Here is a 14062-nt window from a genome sequence, read left to right on the forward strand (position 1 = left end):
CAGTAAGTTGTTAATTACATATTTTATAACTAAAATATTACATTATATCACCATGTGCATAAGAATGTGATATAAATCAAAGTCAAAATTCTTTTATGTTTAACAATAACAACAAAATAATATTTGACTACAGTGTTTAATGGTATACGTTGTATTATATTTTCAGAATTTTCTATTATGTTTAACTTTAATGATTGTAGCTCTTTTAAGCAGTTAAAAATTAGTCAATAAACATGTGTTGGCATTTGAACTTAATACAAAGACACTATAACATTTTCCTGTACATCTGCTCACTGTAATGCATGTTTACATATTAATGCGCAGGACAAATTTGTAAACATGAACATTTGAAACCTTGAGAGGAAATGATACTTGCTTGTTTACTCTCAATATTTTATTGAAACAACATGTCAACTTTGGCCATTTCTACATGTGTAAATAGTTTTAATATGGGATATGTTTCAAATGTTCTGTGTTATCTATTCATTCTGTTTTATGTTGTCATTTAACCCACGTTTATTTATATTAATGTAACACAAAATAACATTTAATTGCAGATCAAATCTAAAGAGATTAAATGTATATCAAGGTAGTTATATCAAAGCAACTGCCACCAGTGCCCAAACTATCTATACAATTGCTTTGTTTTTAACTGTTCCAATAGTCATGTTAAGTTCAAACGAAATACACTGGTAAACTGTTGCTGTATACTAGGAGTTATTGATTATTATTTTGGCTGGTTGAATATTTTTCACCACAAAGTCAACATAACTTTAAATTAAAATAAGAAATTGTGCATATGCCCTGTCAATTCAATTATCAAAGTGTAGCATATGCAATTAAACATTTCTAAATATATTTAAATATATCTCCACTTAAGTATACATAATTAATAACATATGTAAGTATCTAATGAGTAGATCTTCTATACAGCATCTCTTTAAGACTGAGAGAAAAACACAGTGTAAATGATTTTAAGGAAAGCTAAATATCTCATTGGAGATTATACACATACACACACATGGGTTAAGTGCATAAATACACATACTAGAGTGACATCTTTAATTTATAAAACCATATACATACAATAAAAACTTGTTAGTGAGATTAAATAAGGAGGCAAAAATGTAAAAAACGCTCCTACTTTATACATCTATATATATTTACAGTTCTATTACTTGAAACATACTAAATTATTTATTAGCATTCATATAAACATTCCCAAAATAGATTTTAGTATTTAAACAACACATTTATTTCAGCTACATTCTGGCTACCTGCTTTGTGTGCCTTCATTTTCCCTAAGGTGCAAGAATAGAAATGGTTAGGAGAACTTAAAGAAAAGCTTCCATAATGTCCGGTGCAGATGCTTGTCTTCATGCCTTGTTGGCACCCTGGTCATGCTGTCAGCACATGAGATGCTGATGGGTCAAAGACTGATTCTTCCTTGAGTCATCACTTGCCGAGACTAATAGTTCGTTTCTTTGCCTGCCACAAACATACTTCACCCTCACAGGAGAATGAAATCATGTTCATTCCCAGACCATATGGAGAACTCATGCCTGAAAGCAGTGTGAAACATCTCTTGACACAGCTTGGGAGTTTTGAAGAAGCCTCTTCATTCTCAAAGCACACTAAATAGAAGCAATGACATTAGTCAACTTGAAGATTCTAAAAGAATGTAACTTAAAATGCTATAAAGTTAAAGTTATAAAAGTATAATAGGCACCCAATAGTGAAAAGAAATAGTAAAGATATTGATGTTATAAATCATGTTACCTAAAGTTTTATATTAATATTTAAAACGTAATAGTCAATATAATATAACAAACTGCCACCTAGAACTTCAACCAAGTTCCACTTTTGTCATTGATTTAAGCTTGACTATTGCACAAAATATTTTCCTGACCAGGGAATGTGACTACAGGTTTAAGCTTGACAGAGGATACAAGAATAAAATAGCATTCCATTATTTCCTGACTCAATGTGCAAATTTTACAAAATTGATGCAAGGATTATTTTCTCTAGATTTAGTTGGGAAAGTTAAAATCAGATATCGAAATATAGTCTGTTGTTTTCTTTTAAAAGAGGAAAGGGGTGCATAATGTGTGTATGTGTATGTATGTATGTATATATGTATGTATGTATGCATGTTCAAACCAGGTGGAGACAGAAGTTTTAATTACTAGAAGTTGGAACTTATGCAGTATCATGTGACCACTTTTATTTGCTAACAGCTTCTCACTTTGTCTATCCAGATGCTTTTGAAAGTTTTTAAAAGTAAGGCAGTTAAATGTGAACAGATAGATTTTTGTTGTTGTTCTGTAAGTATAGTTATAATATATCAACTTTCATAAATTCTGTACCATCCATTTAGGAGCGGACAGCAAGGGCATTAAGCATTAAACATTAAGCATTCATATGCAGAAGCTTGGCACGTTAACAGATTTCTGTAGATGAACAGTTTATCTCAAGGGAAAGTGCTACTTGATGGAGGTTTCTAACAAGTCAAATTTTCTATGAAGACTTTCCCTCATTTACTATAAGTAAAAGTGTGAAGGCACAATTTATGAATTTTTGATGAAGTAACATAAGATAAATACCAAACACTAGCATTTAAAATTTCCCCTCTATTAAGTATTGATGGTGTAATTGCATATGCTTATATTTATGACTGCAACACATAAAAAGTCTGACATTTAAAGCATTCGTATATATACCCTGGAATAGTTATTGAATTATTTTATTCCCTTATATAGTAATTAAAGAACAACTCAGAGATTGTCAGATAAATAACATTTTGTTGTCACTTAATGAAGAAACCACATATAAGCTATCAAATAGTATCATTATAATTTGATAAATCGGTTATATTAAATCCATAATTTACTAAAGTTTGCCTACAGCGTTCCTGTTGTAGATTAAGCATAAAGGTGTACTTGTTTCTTTAATCCATTCCTTAATAAACTTGTATAGGACATGTTTCATGCCTCAGAGACTTTTACAATAGATACCCCATTACTGTAAACTGCAAATAATATGTTCTCTTCATTAGACTTTGCAACCATATACTGTTCTATCTACATTTCTGGAAGCCAGGGGCAAATACTATATAGGAAGGTATATTTATAAGGAATATTTAGGATGGAATAAATATTTTGGTCAATATGATAATAAGTATATCATATTTCTGCTGTGTTTTAGAAAAACAAGGAAAGGTGTTGGCAGTTTGGTTAGTTATAGGAAAATCAAGTTATATTGCTGTAATTAAAGGACCTTGGCTTAATAAAATGACTGCAACTATTGCTGTAAATGCTAACATCTCATTGATTTTCAAAAGCTAAAATGAAGTTTTCTTTTTACTTTTATCCATCTCATTTACCATGGCTAGCACACAAGATGTGAAAATGAGAAATAATTCTACCAATGTAATGCTACTTTCATATCTATGGACAAATCTGTTCTCTCCCCTTTTTTGAGGACAAAAATTATATGTTTTAATATGTAGAATAAGTAGACTTTTTAGAGGAATACATTAGCATACTTCATATGTAAAACATCCAAAAATAAAAGAAAACAAGGATTGAAGTTATTTGGAATGCTCTACGTATCATTTGATCTTTGCATCCCCTTCAGCATTAAATATTATTCAGGCTACACAGATTAGTTTAAAACAATACTTGGAAACTTGTGTCCCTGTCTACACCTTAAGACTGCAATTATGATTTCTTTCATCAACAAAATACAAATCAAACAAATGATTCAGTTGTTTACCACAATATCTTGCTATATATTTATAGTGTAGCCAACCTTCATAGATAAGACGGAAATACTTTTATTGTTTTTACACAAATTATATCCATCTTGATTTTGTTTTCGTTAATAGGTAAAGCACAGATGAATGGCGTGTTGACAATGTTGTGACTGGAGATAATCTCCTGTCATTAATTATCACTGATGGCTTATCTCATCAAATAATATTTATTAAGTAACTTACTTGAGAACCAGGGCTATTATAATGTCATATACTTACAGGTCATAGATGGCATTATAGAGAGATTCTTGTAAACATTTGTTAAGTTACTTCAAATGCAAAACAAACAAGACTGTTCATTTAGGAAGTTTTAAGAGACATTGCCATTTCTTTTATTAAAAATAAAGAAAATAGGTGCTTACATGTGAATGTCTTAAAATGAGATCGTTGTCCCATTAAAGGCATTGGTTGACTGCTGGATACCAATATGAATGTTCACATCTGCCTTCTGCAAAAGAAATCTGGCTGTTGTCATTTTCACTGAGATGTTTGGTAGCATTTTCGAGTCTAGATGTCATGGATAAGTTGTACCTATAACAACCATGGGAAGGATGAAAAGGGCAACTGAGTGTTTCTTGGGCAATGAGGTTTGGTTGGAAAATGTTTCCAGGATTCTGTAATCCATATAACATTTGATTGGCAGAATGAGATGCTTGTAGACACTGCCCATTGCAGTCTTCATGTAAGCCATTGTTTGAATTGATGATGCCCCTGGAGGATACCATGGGCACTTCCATCATGAATCGGGGTAAAGACTGAGAACTGTTGAAGCTTGGTAGCCTTTCAGGAGTAGGTAAGGCGAAAGGTTGTGGTGGCCAAAAATTAGTTGAACAAATCTTGTAGCAGAAGGGGAGGTTTATATTTTGCAGGTATGTGTCTGAATAGGTCATTCCAAAGGAGCTCGGGGGTATGTGAAATGAAGGTGTAGGTGGAGAACAAGAAGGAGAAAGTAAGGTGTTCAAAGGAGAGGGAGCTCCTCCACTAGAGGTCACTGGAGATGAGCCACTGCTTCCACCTGTGAAAGACAAGTCAGTCAGTGAATAATGAACCTGATTTTCCTGGTGAACCAGTAATCATATCTATTTATTGCCCTCTCTGCCCCATTCTTGGAGTGGTTTTCTTTGCAAGTTCATGGTTCTTTCAGCTTGGGAAAAATATTTTTGTTCCTTCGACTGACTCTGAATACGGTTGCTCCATTGCTGGCAGTCCTGCTACTGCGACATACTACAATGCATCACATACTGAGCATTGGTTCTGCTCCAGGCCTTGACATTTTACCCAACAGTTAAAAAAGCCCCATATGTAACTCAACCAATAACATATTATGAACAAAAATTATCCTTTTGTTTTTTTAAACTGCAAATTAAACAAAATTTGTTGTTTGGGATTTTGCAGATCTTTTCAGTGTAAAAATCAAGTAAATATGAAAATAATTTTATTGATAAAAAATTAATGATCATTAACATTTTGTCTTTTGTGAAAATTATAGATTTTGAGATTTCCATGTTTCTTTTCTATCAAGAATTGAAGGCAGTGTTTCAAATTTAGGAACATCATGGTGAGAAGGAAAGTGTTTACTCTATGACATCCAAAGTCTTTTATTGTTTAACACCGTGGTTCTCAAGCTGTGAGTAGTGCCCATTTGGTAGAAACTTATCAGATATTTACATTATGATTCACAGCAGTCACAGAGTTACAGTTATGAAGTGGCAATGAAATAATTGTATGGTTGGGGGGGTCACCACAGCACGAGGAACTGTAGTAAAGGATTGAACATTAGGAAGGTTGAGAACCACTGGTTTAACAGATAATAAAATTAGGAGTACAAGACAACCTAGTCTTTGAGCTTTGTTTTTATAAATGTTTTAATTCAATCAATTATGTTTGACCATACTTGATGAATTTGGGAGATTTTATTGATAATTTTGTTATTTTTCTTGGGTGTATGTAAAGATAAATACACACTAATATTTTATCAGCAGAGTGACAAATATCTGTAATAAAACAATCAGAAGTTATTTTTTAAATGATTGTTCCTCTCCCATATGAATGCACTCTTCACACTGTAAATTATGAAATTAACGATTTTAAGTGATCAATGAATGGTCACTTTTGTCCTTTTTCAAATTAGGTTATTTGGATATTTTAAGTGTATGTCGCCTATTGTTATCAGTTGAATTATTCTAGTAAAACAACTGTTCATAATCTTCTATAATGCCTTAAAGCACATCATTTCAACAAATGATTATACTTCATTTCTTCACATTGCAATTACTTGTTATGGCACCATGTAAAACTTAAGTGTAATGTTCATGTCTTGCTCCATAAAAGTAATGAAAAGGAAGTGTCCAAAGACAAGCACCTTTAAAGGGGGAAAGAAGAATGGAAAAGCTTTATGTTGTTTATAAATTAAATATTCTATTTACAGTTCGATATTTCAGAAATAAAGCAATGGATTATTTCACTGAAACACATGCATAATGCAACTATGATGATGATGATGCATTCATCAGGCAATGTACTACCTGAGAAGAAACACATTACAAATATTTTTAATGAATTATGGCAATTAAATTGGTTGTGATGCACAAGGGAAAGAGCTGTATGGTTTCACTCATAGGTGAACTATAAAAGGTGGCCTTAGGATAACTGAGAACATGTTAATGGCTACCAGAGACTGAAAGAAATGGGGGTTAACTAGGGTTGGAGAAATGCCAAATCAGTGGCTTCCAAGTTATAGTGAGACACAAGCAAGAAGTTCATCTGTATTACTGTAGGGAGACTATAGTTAACAATAATATGTTATACTTTTGAAAACACTACAGTAGACTTTGAAAGTTTTCATATATAAAGGTAACAAATGCTTGAGGAGATAAACGTAACTGAGTGAGTGTAAACTTTTTTAATGCATACATGAATAAAAACATCACATGGTACATGATGGATACACTCAATTTTATGTGTAAGTAAAAGAGTATTTAAAAATATTTTTAAAAGTAGACAAATTGCACCACATCCATGCTATATTTAGTTCATTTTGTGGTTTTGCATGCTGACAGTTCCTTTATTGGTTTATTAATTATAATTTCTTAATTACTACTTTCTGTTTGTAGTATTCATCTTTTAATTTCTGTTTCCCTTCAAGTAGTAATGTACCACACCCTGTATAAGAATTTGTAATCTTATACTTGTATTTATTTCTTCCCAGCTCCTCTACCATGCTCATTATCACTTTACATTACATTCTATAATTCTACAATATGATGTTACCTTGTATTGTATGTTCAGTGACTTTTTAAATAATGTGAAAATAAAAGGAATGCATACCTGACAATAAAGAAGATGTGATAATTTAGGGTTCTCTTTCATACTTTTTTATATTTACTTCTCATGCAATAAGAAGGTAAACTAGAACTAAAAAAAGGTTAAAAATGAAATCATTCAGTATATGATAAAGATAAACAAAAAATAACCTATACAGCTAATATATTTTTAAATTAGGCCACAAATGGGCCAGAGGCACAATAGATTCTTTATATAAAAGAATGAGATACTGTGAAATCCATGCATGACATCATGATAAGAGAGTAAGATAATTCAATAAGCTAGATAAGCAATATATCCAAGAGCAACATAACTTTATTATCTCCCGTAGGTGTCAGTTTTTCTCTGTTTTTCCTTCTTACTTCTCCACAGAGTAAATATATATTGGTTGTGAACACATATTTTTTTAGCATACACATATCTCTTTGTGTAGTATTTGGTACAAGAATATGACTGCTATTCCAGGACAGGAACCAAAAAAGCAATGGAGAAACCCTGTCTCAAAAAATCAAAAAAAAAAAGAATATGACTGCTATTACTTCATTAATATGTAAAAATAAAGCCAAAAGTTAATGGTTTCCTTACTTTGTGTGTCTGCAACAAAGGATTTAAAATCCATAGTGAAAGAAGACCTCCATGGGTAAGTCTCTAAAAACCCATCCAGTACACCCCTAAAAAAAGATAGTTATTTTCAGCAACTCCAGAAAACACTTAGTGAATATAATGATTCATATAAACCTGTCCTATTTTATCAGCAATCATCTGAGCTATTATTTTCACTCATAGCTAGGATCTGAGTACATTTCTGTAAATTCCACAATTCTATACTACACAATATCTTAACCCTGGCCAGGAGGTACAGTAGAAAAAGTCATGGCTTGGGATCTACACACACAGTTTCTTTTCCTGCCACCTACTATCCATAAAAGTGGAAGCTTCTGAGTGTCTCCTCCACGGTTATCTTATCTATAATACTCAACACTCATCCACAGTTAAATTATCTATAATACTCATTAAAGAGCTACTCTGTATGATTGCAATTCTACTTACCTATGATTTCTAGTACTTATTTAAGAGGCTACACAATTATTAAATTAGTATGCTGTTTTACATACCTGTTTCTCCCAGGATCTCTAAATCCTTTGGCAAAAGGATTCCTGTCTATTTTCAGTTTGGTAATCTATGAATTCAAAAGAAAGACATAGAGAAAAGTCCAGTCTATGTTCGCAACAACAATGCTGCCATTATAATGTGGAAATAAATGCGAGCAGACAGCTAAGTCAAATTTAAGGTGATTGTCTCCTTTGCCTACTGGTTCCTTCTGCTATGATCTCCTCTTTAACAAAAGAACCATACAACTTTCTATCAAATGTCACTTGATAATGAAGTAAAATCACGACTTTTTCCCCCTCCACTGTTTAAAACATAAACCATACGTTGCTGTCCCATATTCTATCCCAATACACCACTGGGGCCACATCTACTTCCCAGATTCTCGACTGCTTTACCTGCTGGTTTTGGTAAGCTGTCACAGTAGTGAATTCAGTTTCTCTAAAGGAGAATGTTTTGACTCTTTCAGTAGGAAGGGACTGAATCAAGGACAGGTCAATCCCGCTGTCCTGCTCCATCACATGCACACGGGGTTTGTACTTATGCATAGACTGCAAAATGATCTAAGAAAGAAATGGTTAGGTGCCATCTGAAACACCCACTTCTCCCCAACATCACCCCCTGTTTATGATAACCCCCAATGGAGACATGCCAGCCAAAAAACCTAGATGACAGTATTCAGGAAGGCTCAGATAACCACAAATCATGACTTTGTTGAGAGTTTTGATCACCTCCTGGCTGAAGGCTTTCCAGAGAAAGGCACCACAGCAATACTGACACCATGTAGCCAATTTCCTAGCCAGATTGGGGCCTTTCCTGCTTCCAAATGCTGATGACCATGTGATTTGGACATGTCATGAGTACCTGATCATCTGATATAAATTCTCTGGGCAGTAACTGATGGTCCCAAATGTGCCCAGAAACCTGTTATTTTCCACCTCCTAATCCTGGTAGTTTCCTTCTCTCCTTTTGTGACTGGCACAAGACTAGGTTGGCAGGGCCCAGGCAGAAGTGTACCTAGGGAGAAGCCTCAAGATCCAGGAAACCTGAAAATAAGCAGGAACTGATTCCCATGGCAGCAACTTGTGGACATTTACAGTCTGGATTCTCATTTGCTGCCTTGCATCCTCCCACCAAACCATATCAAAGACACCCCTGAAACCAATGTGTGAACTCCAGGAAAGGAGAAAGACCTCAGTGTTGCTGGGGAAGGGATGCCTGACAGTCCTATGAAGTGTTCCCTCCCACTCTCAACTATAGGGCACTCTCTGTAGCTTAAACTGGTCTCTTCTTTGGGGTCTTTGGGCCCTGGAGCTCCCTGGAGTTATTTCCAGAATCCAGCACTCTTTGGTGGCAGAGCTTCATGAGCCCTTTGTGATCTCTGACATTTAAATCCAGGAGCTTGGTTCCCAAAACATTTAACACTTACAAAGAAGAATGCCCTCTCGAGTACTACCTCTGGCCAGAGGCTTGACACCTACCTCCTCCAGGAGAAAGATTGTGCTCACTTACATGGCCCTTGTCATTCGACTCATTGTTGGTAAGTTTCACTCGATCAAAGGAGATGATTTGCCGCATCCAGGTTTCGCCAGAGCAAGGGGAGTCCGGGTGGATGTAGAATCTGGGAGTGATGCCCGAATGGTCTGTATTCCCAGCTACCATCCACTGTGAGCTGTGATACACATACCTGAGGGAATAAAAAACAGCGGGGTGTGGCTTTAGGCTCAGCCAGCACAAAGTCAAGGGATTAGAGGCTTCACCAAAGATTAAAACGTTTATTCCAAAGACTAGCAATTAAACAGAAGATCCAACTTCATCTTCAAAGGCAACAAACAAACAAACAAACAAACTGTAGACAAGCATATGCCACCAAATGCAATGAAGTGTCCGGGTGAGTAAAAACAGCATGGGATATCTGAGTCTGCTATTTCCTCACAGAAAGTGGAACAGAAATCAGTTTGATTCATTTTCCTCACTGCAGCGATGCCTAAAAAAAATCCACAAATGACAAACAAGCAAGAACCACGGTGAACAAAACAGAGCTTAATAGTTTCAGTGAAAGCCCTTTCTTGCTAGGAATGACTGCACACCAGAAAACGCCAAAGGAACTCCTCCCCGAGCTGCCTCCCGGCTGGCTGGTTTTCCAAACTGTTTCCGATTTCAAACCTACATTTTACTCAGCATTCCCCCGCCCCCCAAACAGCCTCAGTGCAACGAAATAAGCAAGCAGCTGCTTCTCTGTCTAGCCCGGTTGAAGAGGTTCCAACCACTAGTGAACTATACTTTCTTGCCTTGGGAAGCAGCTATAGTACTTGATCTGTTCTTTCCTAGCAGGCACCTTAGACACCCCTGGGTTGCCTGCACTCGCTGGCTTAGGACTGCTTTCTCAGGACCCTCCCTTTAACTTCCAGATCTCCCAGTAAAAGCACCAGCAGGGCAGTGCTTCTGGGCTTCTAGCTCAAAAGGTTCTTATCTTAAGAATAATTTGTGTGCCTTTAGCACAGCCTTCTCCAGGTCTTTTAAGAAAAAAAAAAAAAAAGAATCCTGACACTGTCTGAATCTGGCTATTCCTTCAGGCATACATCTTAAAAAGGGACACCATATGGGCAAAACAACAGCCCTGACCCTAAGACCCTGCCACTAGATTTGGGCAAATCATGACATCATTTGTGAACCTGCCCAGATTACAGCCTATTCCCAGAAGCCACCTGAAGCCTAAGGCATGTCTCTCTAATTTTTTTCAAACTTCTTGCCTGAGGATGCCGAGGTAGCTTAGTCATCTAAGGTACAAACAGTGGGTAGGCTTAGGGTGCAATAAGGAGTCCTTTGACACCAACCTCCATGAAGAGGGAGTAGGAAAGACCTATACTTCCTTCACCTGAACTCAGATTCAAATGAGAAAATTCAGCTCTCTGAGTCCAAGGATGAGCAATCCTGTCTCCTCACCAGGCATACTTTTGTTCAATTCCTGCTGTCAGGTGTCAGGATGAAGCACTGATGTTTTGAATCCGTGTCTTCATCCTGTTTGGACCATATCTATCAAGTTACCTATATCGTTTGGAATCCACTGGTACCACATCCAAAATCACATAGTATTGCTTTGCTGGATCCATCCCTTTCACCTTGATCCGAACAGAAGGAAACATACGCCTGTGGGGGAAAAATGTAGGGGTTTGAATGGGAAATAGAACCTGACATAGGAGATATTAGAGATACTTTGAAGGAAGATGCTGTTCCCTTTCCATGACATGTTCAGAAAGTAGCATTTGTTACATAAGAGAAAGATGGTTGATTTAAAAGTCCAAGATTTCCCAGTGATGCAGACTGTCTTAATGAAAAGCCCTCATCCATGACCTCCCACATGACATTTAAAATCATAAGAGAGCAAGTAGGACAGGGAAAGCTTCGCTCCTTTCCTGTACTTTTAGTAGAAGAAGGATATGAGAGGTAGATTTGCAAGTGTTGAAATTGGGAAGACTAGTTAGGAGACTGTCCCACACCAGATGGAAAGGGCACTTTCCAGTGATCTGAGCCAGGGATGGTGTGCTGGAGGACAGTGGATGGGGAACTGTCTGCTGCTATTTGCTCAGCTTGAACTGAGCGGCTCTGAGCGGCTGGCTACAGAGGTAAGAAGTTGGAGAGATATCTGACTCTTGCCTGTCTGTGCAAGTCTAGATTTTTGCATACAGTGCAGGAGTTGAAAGAGTGAGTCCTTGGAGTAAGGATGTATCAGAAAATATGAATAGAGGATTTAATGCAACTAGGTACTTCCCAGAGCAACAGACTGAGTAGTCTGTGGCTTTCTAAAGTCTGCCAAAGAGTGGGGAGAGGGAGGAGTTTCACGTTAGGAAACTGGATTCTCCTCCTTAAGTGCCTACTGTGTGTGATTCGGCAAAATCATTGCCCTAGGCGAACCTGCCGGCCTTGGTAATGATCATCTCAGTCCCGATGTCGTGGAATCTTTTCCATAGATCAGATCCCTGAAGCTCCACTTGGATAATATTTTTTTCTTGCACACTTTCCTGGCCGTTGCCCTCGCCACCAGAGCAGTCGGATAAAGCAGATTTTGAAGATTCCGCCTTTCGTCGCTTTTCTGCCAGACATGGAGTTTGAGAGTTTGGCAGGCTGCACACATCCTTTTGTTAGGAGACTATCTTTGAACTGGTAGACCTTGTCCTTCCCCCGAGAAACTCTAGAGTCTGATGCATAAGTTTCCCCCTCAAAGCCCTTTGTAGTTTCTGAATACAGAGGGGGCCCAATTTCCATCCCACGAAAAGTGGGACCCTTAAAATTCTCTCACCCCTAACCTTCCATGAGCTGAATCCGAAGCTAGATATTCTTGGGAATTTGGAAAACACCCTGCTTCCTACTGAGAGGAACAGCCAGGTCTGGCTCTTAGGATGTTGTAAGGGTGTGTGACTCATTCCTCTAAAAGTAAGCGGGGACCCTCCTTTTCATTGCAAACAAACCAGGGCATTTCCAGTGCGATTCAGACGCTCTAAAATTTGTACTTAAGTCAGGTGGCTAACGGTGTTCCGCAATCCACAACCTGACCTGCAGGGCTGACCCACGACATCCTTGCCCCAGCGCAGTGAAACAGGTGAAGAAGATCCAATCCAGCCAGGCGGGTGAAGCGCACGGGGTGACCGGGCTGCTTCAGTGTACTCACCCAGCTGCTCACAGTCCCCAGAAGCGGTGCTGGGTACCTCTTCCTCTTTCTGTACGCACTGTTCATTCCGCAGCTCAGGCTGCATCTCCTCTCTTGAGTCTTGAGATTTTCTTTTGCTGGGTCTCCCCATCAAGGCCTCCACTGAGAAGGCATGCGCTCGAGAGCTCAGAGCCATCCCTGGAGGGGAAGAAGTGATTGTGCGCTGCAAAGTTTCAACCTGAGCTGGGGAAGGAGGGAGGGGGAGAGGGAGGGCGCAGAAGAGAGGCAAGGGAGGAAAAGCTCACAGAAAAGAAGTCTTAAATCTGAAAACCAATTTTTGGATCCGCACTATAACAGAAAAAAATCCCCCTCTGTTATGAATATATTTTTATTTAATTAGACAAAATAAAAGGGAAGGAAGATTAAACGAGTCAAAATCCTACGAGGTGTCGTCTTTCTTCCTTTTTAGTTTTCCTCCCTCTCAGTGGACGTGTGTGTACCATCAGTCCTCAAATCCTTGATTTTGGGACCTGCCAGATCCCAGAATTTGGCAAATGCTGACCCATTAGGGAACAGCCCTGCCACCAATGGCGGCTCAAGCGATTGGGAGATACTGTTGCATCCAACTGAGTGAATACCCAGCCGGTCACAACCTCCACTGTTTGTTTTGGAAGCTGTTGAAACGTTAAAAAAAAAAGCGCTGTGAGTGACACTTTAGAGTCTGGTAGGGAGGAGAGACTGGGGGTTGGTCAGAATGGGGCTCCATATAGGCGGGAGGAAAGAAGAAAAGGAGACACAAGGTTACTGTTTTACATTAAATTGTAAAACGCTAAGACGTGAAATAATTGCCCACGAGGGGCCACTTTTCCAAGAAAGAGCAAATATTACTTAACCAGACTCAGATAAATATATCTAGGATTTTTTTTTTTTGCTCTCCTGTGACACCACTGGAAACACATAATCTTTGCCACAACTCATGGATATTTCTTTCATCTATCAAAATTCAGAAGTAGACTATTTGTTATTCATTCTTCCTCATATGTACCATTATATGTTCTTATCTAAAAGGCACAGTTCAGAAACAGAAAAGTCAAGAGTTTATTGATTTATTGGTTAATATAAGTCTGCTAACAATCGCATAGCATTTGTATTATAGTCTCCCCTTC

At 37.4% G+C, this 14062-nt stretch overlaps 1 protein-coding gene across 1 annotated transcript; it reads right to left on the reverse strand.

Moving 5' to 3' along the window:
• Nucleotides 1-4209: 4209 nt before the first annotated feature.
• On the reverse strand, nt 4210-13101 carry LOC121442734 (T-box transcription factor TBX22-like). Its single transcript, XM_041644334.1, has 8 exons — nt 12918-13101; nt 12164-12341; nt 11297-11398; nt 9761-9935; nt 8647-8811; nt 8254-8318; nt 7724-7809; nt 4210-4829 (listed from the first exon to the last, which is right to left on the reverse strand). The coding sequence occupies exons 1-8, from the start codon at nt 13090-13092 to the stop codon at nt 4210-4212; spliced, it is 1566 nt and encodes a 521-aa protein (XP_041500268.1). The 5' UTR covers nt 13093-13101.
• Nucleotides 13102-14062: the final 961 nt, after the last annotated feature.

Source organism: Microtus oregoni, unplaced genomic scaffold (genome assembly GCF_018167655.1).
Source record: "Microtus oregoni isolate MIOR12 unplaced genomic scaffold, Mior012 000094F_ref0000399, whole genome shotgun sequence".
NCBI classification, from domain to species: Eukaryota; Metazoa; Chordata; class Mammalia; order Rodentia; family Cricetidae; genus Microtus; species Microtus oregoni.

Bases quoted from the DNA above. Each gene is read 5' to 3' on its own strand.
- LOC121442734 (XM_041644334.1), bottom strand. From the start codon at position 13,092: ATGGCTCTGAGCTCTCGAGCGCATGCCTTCTCAGTGGAGGCCTTGATG. The intron at 11,399-12,163 runs GTTCGCCTAGGG...TTTCCCCCACAG, and splicing joins ATCATTACCAAGGCCGGCAG to GCGTATGTTTCCTTCTGTTC. The intron at 7,810-8,253 runs GTATGTAAAACA...ATCTTTTTTTAG, and splicing joins AGAGATCCTGGGAGAAACAG to GGGTGTACTGGATGGGTTTT.